At 49.1% G+C, this 7,712-nt stretch overlaps 1 protein-coding gene across 1 annotated transcript in view; it reads right to left on the bottom strand.

Moving 5' to 3' along the window:
- Nucleotides 1-747: 747 nt before the first annotated feature.
- The window catches only part of LOC122552381 (transitional endoplasmic reticulum ATPase-like), a 28,746-nt gene continuing 21,781 nt past the window's right edge, over nucleotides 748-7,712 (bottom strand). Inside the window, exons 7-9 of the mRNA XM_043695131.1 lie at nucleotides 7,133-7,333; nucleotides 6,123-6,274; nucleotides 748-2,701 (exon numbers count right to left, since the gene is read on the bottom strand). Of these exons, the coding sequence (XP_043551066.1) occupies nucleotides 2,602-2,701; nucleotides 6,123-6,274; nucleotides 7,133-7,333 (453 nt within the window). The 3' untranslated portion in view covers nucleotides 748-2,601. The remainder of the gene's footprint in view (nucleotides 2,702-6,122; nucleotides 6,275-7,132; nucleotides 7,334-7,712) is intronic.

The raw sequence follows: 7,712 nt of genomic DNA, 5'->3' as shown, positions 1-7,712 counted from the left end.
GTGTGGGCGCAAGTTTTGCACTTCTTGCGGTTGCAGGAGAAGGTGCCAGGAGTGGAGGTTGGGTTGGTGAGGGGTGTGGACCTGACAAGGGAGTCGCGGAGGGAATAGTCTCTCCGGAACGCTGATAGGGGTGGGGAAGGAAATATATCCCTGGTGGTGGGGTCTGTTTGGAGGTGGTGGAAATGACGGAGGATGATACGATGTATCCGGAGGTTAGTGGGTGGAAGGTGAGGACCAGTGGGGTTCTGTCCTGGTGGCGATTGGAGGGGCGGGGTTTAGGGCGGAGGTGCAGGAAGTGGAGGAGATGTGGTGGAGAGTGTCGTTGACCACTTCGGAGGGGAATTTGCGGTCTTTGAAGGAGGAGGCCATCTGGGTTGTTCAGTATTGGAACTGGTCCTCCTGGGAGCAGATGCGGCGGAGGCAGAGGAATTGGGAATATGGGATGGCGTTTTTACAGGGGGCAGGGTGGGAGGAGGTGTAATCTCGGTAGCTGTGGGAGTCGGTCGGTTGGGGAAAGACGGGGGTGGAGGAGGAGAGGTGTGTGAGGTGAGAGAAATGAATTGGATTTGGCCATGATGATGTTGGTTGAATTTGATTGGAATACTCTCCCTGGTACTGATCAGGACCCACTGCCTGAATTAGACTAGCGACCAGAGTCTGAGCTTCCCCTGTACTCCCACAGCCATCGACTCTCTCACAGAGACGGAGAGAGGGATGAAGGACTGGTGTGTTTCTGGAAGACTTTAATGGAATTAAAGTTCAGCACCTTTATTGTCCATTTTAAATTCACAGCAGATAAGCTTTTCCTTTTCTCTGACACGTTACAGCAGGAAGTGACTTCTAGATTTTATAAGTGTGTACAACGTCATCTGATTATGACAGAATAGGAAAGTCCACCTCAATCTGGCAAAACATGCGACACACTGTCAGACATCACAATTCTGACTCGTTCGATCAACAATCTGCACTTGGACAACTTTCGCCAGAGAAAGAGAGAGAGTACATGTGTGAGAGAGTGACACTGACTGAGAGAGGGAGACACAGAGATAGGCAAAGACAGAGAGGAGCAGAAATGGAAAGAGAGGGAGAGAGACAGAGAGGGAAAGAAAGGCTGGGAGAGAGGGAAGGACAGATAGACAATGACAAAGAGAAGGGGAGAGTGAGACAAAGAGACAGACAGAGAGGGACAGAAACGGACAGAGAGTCAGACAGAGAGAGAGAGAGAGAGAGACACACACAGACAGGAACACAGAGAGGGACAGAAAGAGATATATTTGTCCAGGTGGATTGGAATCACGGTCATAAACCCAGGCCTGGAGATGGGGGTTACATGACCACCTCCACAGTGTGTTCTCCAGCGGGAAGGCACAGTTCATCATCGACGTATTCCCTTACCCAATCAAATGTCCTCATCGCAACATCTCTTTGAAATAAGAACATGTCCAGAGAAAGTTCAAGTTAAACCCTTATTTTTGTTGCGTGGATCCTACACTGTCCCCATCACAGCTACAGCCTGGACTGTAAGCCCAACTTGCTAAACAGTCTGGGGCACTCTGAGTTGGAGCGTTAGCCACACTCCCAGTTGACAGGCCTAACTTACACTGAGGCCTGGGGCCTATTGAGTAGCACATCCCAGGCCCAGTGGAGGCTGTCAAGGTGACACAATGCAAGAGGGTCAATTGTAGGGCAGAGGGAAGTCACAGACATTGATCTTCTCAAGGGGATGAACGGATGTGGACACAAGGATGAAGATTTTCAATCTGAACGGTTTGGAGTTGGGATTGGAGACAGCAAAATATAGGTCAGAAAGATTATACCTGATCTTTACCCAGAAGGTCTGCGAGGTTGGTGAGTGAGACCCTTTTTATCAGGCCCCCAGACACCCACCCTGTTCCTCGTCTCAGACAATATATTTCAGTTTGTAGTACATGGCTGGCCACCAAAATGAATTCTAAGACGGTCAGAAATCGAGCTGGATGAGATGTTGGGATTAGAGACACAACTCAGATCGCAGCTTTTCCCTCAATGTTGACCACTGAAATTCTTTCGAGAATACCAAACTCTGTAAAACAAGGTTTGGAATTGTGTTCGGCATGGACACATTGGATCGAAGGGTCTGTTTCTGTGCTGTATAACTCTCTGACTCATACCTAATAAAGCAGAAAAGGTCTTTTTCTGTCTCCAGGGACCAGGCCTTTGGTTCGGTTTAGTCACATTGTGAAAAACTGAGCTATCTTGCCCGCATCTGAATGGATAGCAGTCATAATGTACAGGGCTGAACTCGCACTCACACACGTACCTTTATATATACACAAACCCACACATGCATGCACTCAATGCCCACACAGTAACCACGGCGAAGGACAGGCATGTTTACTCCCGGTGTACCTGTACAGGGTACCGGGTCATGCCTGCCAAAACCGAGCCTTGAGAACGTGGGGTCAGAGTTCAAAAAAAAAAGCGGGAGTGAATGCAGAATCCACAAATAGCGTGTCACTTTCCAGCGAGGGTGAAAGCTAACAGGTCTTCCCTTGGCAGTGTGCAAAGGCTGCCTTCCCCAGACCATGACCCTGTAAGTCTTTGACCTCTGAACCCCGCTGCTCAGTTGTAGAGATCGTCATCCCCCTCTTCGCGATACAAGTTCCCTCCACTCCCTCCGTCACCGCTCCCCTGGCCGCCACTCGGATTGCTGGACGGAAACCTGAAAGAGGAAAGGAAATGGATGGGAATTTGGGAAAGATTAGGAACATTGCTGGAAAAGACTAGATGGGTCGCTAGATCTTTTCCTCTTGCCCTCATCAGGACACATGCCAAATTTCAAACCAGCGCAGTAGTTTAACCACAGGAGAAACAAGGGTGCTAACTGGTTGGCTTAATTTGGACTGCTTTCTCCATGGCAACACCTCAACCAATCAGGAACCAAAGGTTCCCCAAGCTTCTGGATAAATCAAAGTGCAAGGCTTGGACACGTCCCTTTTGTTTCCAGAGGATGTATCCCTGCATGTGATGGTTTATTACTAATGACTCATGTATAATAGAGATAATAGTGATGTCCATAATATTACAACATTATTTCTCCAGGACAGCTGCAAACAACAATCCCATCAACTTTTGAAAATCCCTCTTGAACATGTTATTGCATTGTCCAGCCAGTGCTTTGACAATCTACATGTACATTAAAATGATATCTTCAAACCAGACCAGTAAGGGTTCGTTGTCATGGCAATGAGAAATTGAAACAAGGTAGAACAATACATGTGAATAGGCCTGGCTGCCATAGTTGTGGGTATGTTCGCCGAGGTGGGAAGTTAATCTGCAGACATTTTATCCCCTGTCTAGGTGACATCCTCAATACTGTGGAGGCTCCTGTGTGGCACTACTGTACTGTGTCACCTGGAGTTTATTTGGTTGCAGTCCTGCAGTTTCTGGTTGTTCATTGTAGTGGCTGGTATATTGGGTCTAGGTCTATGTGCTTGTTGATAGCGTCGTGGATGATGGCCATGGTTCTAGAAATTCTCCGGCTACTCTCTGTCTTTGATCATTGTGTTGTCCCAGTCCAGTTTGTGGTCCTTGTCATCTGTGTGTGTGGCCACTAGGGACAGCTGCTCACGGCATTCAGTGGCTAGTTGGTGTTTGTAGATGCGGAATACTAGTTGTCTGCCTGTTTGTCCGAGATAGTATCTCATGGAGCTTTTGCATGGAATCTTGTAAATTACCTTAGTCTTGCACATGATGGGTATAGGGTCTTTAGTCCTGGTGTGTTGTTGTCTGAGCGTGGCCTGGCTGTTTTCACTGGAAGGGACTTTGATTGTCTATGGGAACTATTCTTTTACGGAGTGAACACAGAGCCACCCGGAGATGTTTTTAATGTATTTTTCTGTGCATCCGGAAAAGTACTGGAATTATCACAATATGGGGGGGATTCAGCTGGAGGAACACCAATTCATTTTCCACCTCAGTACTTTACAGTCTTCAGGACTTAAGTTCAACAATGTCAAATCATGAATGGTGTCCTTAGTTTTCTGTCCCTAGCTTTTTCTACCCCATGTCTTGTTTGCATGGATTTGCTCTCAGTAAAGCTGATGTATTTCTGACTATTCACTCATTATTAACATCTGTTTTGCAGCCACGTCTCTCCTCTATTCACATTAGCACTCTCTTCCTTTGTATTTTGCTCAGGGTGCACTAAGCATCTGTTCCACTTGTTCCTCCTGCACCTTTGTCAACAACATGAACACCATCATTTCCAGCCATCTTCAGATCCAAAGAATCATATTATTGTACATGACATGATAACTCTGTTTCTCTCTCTGCAGATGTGACCAGAGCTGCTGAGTTTCCCCAGTACTTTGTTTATTTTCCAATGTTTGCGTGAAGGTTTGTTGCTCGGGTGATGATTGCCATAGTTGTGGGTATGTTCGCCGAGGTGGGAAGTTAATCTGCAGACATTTTATCCCCTGTCTAGGTGACATCCTCAATGCTTTGGAGGCTCCTGTGTGGCACTACTGTACTGTGTCACCTGGAGTTTATTTGGTTCCAGTCCTGCAGTTTCTGGTTGTTCATTGTAGTGGCTGGTATATTGGGTCTAGGTCTATGTGCTTGTTGATAGCGTCGTGGATGATGGCCATGGTTCTAGAAATTCTCCGGCTACTCTCTGTCTTTGATCATTGTGTTGTCCCAGTCCAGTTTGTGGTCCTTGTCATCTGTGTGTGTGGCCACTAGGGACAGCTGCTCACGGCATTCAGTGGCTAGTTGGTGTTTGTAGATGCGGAATACTAGTTGTCTGCCTGTTTGTCCGAGATAGTATCTCATGGAGCTTTTGCATGGAATCTTGTAAATTACCTTAGTCTTGCACATGATGGGTATAGGGTCTTTAGTCCTGGTGTGTTGTTGTCTGAGCGTGGCCTGGCTGTTTTCACTGGAAGGGACTTTGATTGTCTATGGGAACTATTCTTTTACGGAGTGAACACAGAGCCACCCGGAGATGTTTTTAATGTATTTTTCTGTGCATCCGGAAAAGTACTGGAATTATCACAATATGGGGGGGATTCATTCAGCACGTATTCTTAGATTCAGAATAGTATTAATGTCAGAGACCAAAGCAGAAAGTGCTGGAGAAACCCAGCAGGTCTGGCAACATCTTTGCAGAGAGAGAGAAAAAAACAGAGGTAATGTTTCGGATCCAGTGACCCTTCCTGAGAACTGATCTTCGTGTCAAGGACTTTGCACCACTCATGGGCTTTCCCACCATCGAGCTTGGATTCACAAGACCGGGACCATGCAATCGGAGATGATACTCCGAGTGCCACCAGCGCCAAAGTCCTCAATGGATAGGGGCCAGTTCTGCAGAGGAAGGGTCAGTGGAACTGAAAAGTTAATTCTGTTTTTCTCTCTCTCGCTCCACAGATGCAGCCAGACCTGCTGCGTTTCTCCTACGCTTTCTGGTTTTGAATGCAGATGTACAACACTGACTGCATCAGACAGTGATGATGAGCATTCTGAAACTAGACACAGACTGAATGGGTCAAGGCCAGAGGCACAAACCAATGGCTCAGTGAACATAGCAGTCTCGGTTACATCACAATGCCATGTGCTCAAACACCAGCACTACTCTCTCCAAGGAATGGAGCAGAAGCTCTGAGCAGGCACAGTTGGTATGATCCTGAGGGAGTGCCGCACTGTCAGAGGGTCAGTGCTGAGGGAGTGCCGCACTGTCAGAGGGTCAGTGCTGAGGGAGTGCCGCACTGTCGGAGGGTCAGTGCTGAGGGAGTGCCACACTGTCGGAGGGTCAGTGCTGAGGGAGTGCCACACTGTCGGAGGGAGTGCTGTGCTGTTGGACCTATTGTCTTTTGTTGGAGATGTTAAATGGAGGCTCTGCCTGCCCTAACATGGGTGGGAGTTCTCCCTTGAGTGCTGGCTAGTGTTTACCCCTCACCTTGACGTCAGTGCTGACTGTGGGAGCTCGCTCCCCTGTCTCCTTCATTACAGCAGGAAATTCAACTTCAAATGGAAAAGCAAACAGCCATTGGCTTTGGAACACACTGTGTGCACAAAATGGCACTACATCAATGCAGTGCAGGAAAGGCCCTTCAACCCATCGCATGCTGCTATCAAAGACTGACCTGAAGTTCCCGAAGCCTCTGCTCTGTTGCAGTGTCTGCGCAAACATTTCATATTTCCTGATGTCGTTGTCACTGACTGAGCGGCGACCGAACCTCATGGCCTCCTCAAAGTGGTCACGGCGAATCTCGGGGACAGGATCGTAGTCATCTTCCTGCTCGGAGAGGGAGCGGGGAAAGGAGGGATCAACATCAGACCCGAGCTCGGCCCAGCGTGGGCAACCAACATGGCGGGAGCAACCATGGGCCTACATCTCACTGTCACACCACAGACGAGACTTTTATTGGCTGAGTATCGGGCTGCACTAGCATCCCACCACCTTCAAGGGCAATTAGGGACGGGCAATAAATTCAGGCCCCCACCTCCATAAATAAATAACATCAAAAATCTCCAAGAAATGGAATTGGGAATGCCACCCTCTCTCGTGGAAATGTACTGTTGTTCCTTCAGTGTCACTGGGTCAGAATCCTGAAATACCCCCTCACCTCACCCCCTCACCACCTCCTCCCCCGCCCCCCCCGACCCCCCCCCTCACCACCCCACCCCCTCCCACCCCCACCCCCACACAGCACTGTGTGTTCCTACACCACATGGAGAACAGTGGCTTCAGCAGCGCGGAAGGTCAACAAATGCAGCAGCCACCATCTTGTGGACGACCATAGAAATCTCTCCTTAACACCCCTCTCTCTCCTCTTTTTAAGATACTCCTTAAATCCTCTCTCTGGCCAAGCTCCAGGTCACATGTCCCTTCATCTCTGTTAAGACCTGGTGTTGAATTTAGTTGGAAAACACTCCAGTGAAGTAACGTTTTGAGATGGAGGCACTACCTAAACACAAGGGCTCTGTACTTAGTGTTCAATTCCACACCCGTTGATAACCTCCCCGCAAGATGGAAATGCACAGTTCCACCAGAGATGGGAAAGCCCGGTATTGGATGGGCCTGTGCTGAACGGACTGTTTCATATGCCCACGGGGGGGGGGGGGGGGTTGGGGTTTGTACCCGGCCACTCACCATGGCTACGTCTGGGTTAGTTTGGTGCTCCTGTTCCCGTTTAATCTCCGCCTCGATGGCCTCTCTGATGGCAAGCTTACAGGCCCTCTGGCAGATCTCAGTCAGGTCAGCCCCCGAGAAGCCGTGCGTTATTTTGGCCAGATACGCCAAGTCCACGTTCTGAGAACCGAAACAATAAGCCGATGGGGTAAACGCGGTCCTTCAAACCACACCCTGCCTCCACCACCCCCACTCCCCAGGCCCGCGGGGGTGACTGCTGTGTGGCCCTGTCTCACAGTCAGGGTGCCTTGAAGAAACGTGCTCATTATCTCATGGCTGTATCCAGGGAAACAGCCTGAGGTCTGAACCCCTCAGACTCCACCTTACCTTGGACCGCGTGAAGCATGACACTCTATTAGAAGCAACTAGGAGAAAGTGAGGACTGCAGATGCTGGAGATCAGAGCTTACAAATGTGTTGCTGGAAAAGCGCAGCAGGTCAGGCAGCATCAAAGGAACAGGAGAATCGACGTTTCGGGCATAAGCCCTTCTTCAGGAATGAGGAGGGTGTGCCAAGCAGCCCCGTGGCTGAACACTTTAACT

The sequence above is a fragment of the Chiloscyllium plagiosum genome, chromosome 8, assembly GCF_004010195.1.
Source record: "Chiloscyllium plagiosum isolate BGI_BamShark_2017 chromosome 8, ASM401019v2, whole genome shotgun sequence".
NCBI lineage: Eukaryota > Metazoa > Chordata > Chondrichthyes > Orectolobiformes > Hemiscylliidae > Chiloscyllium > Chiloscyllium plagiosum.
Note: the sequence above shows the minus strand (reverse complement) of the source record. Positions and strands in the feature narration are given on the sequence as shown.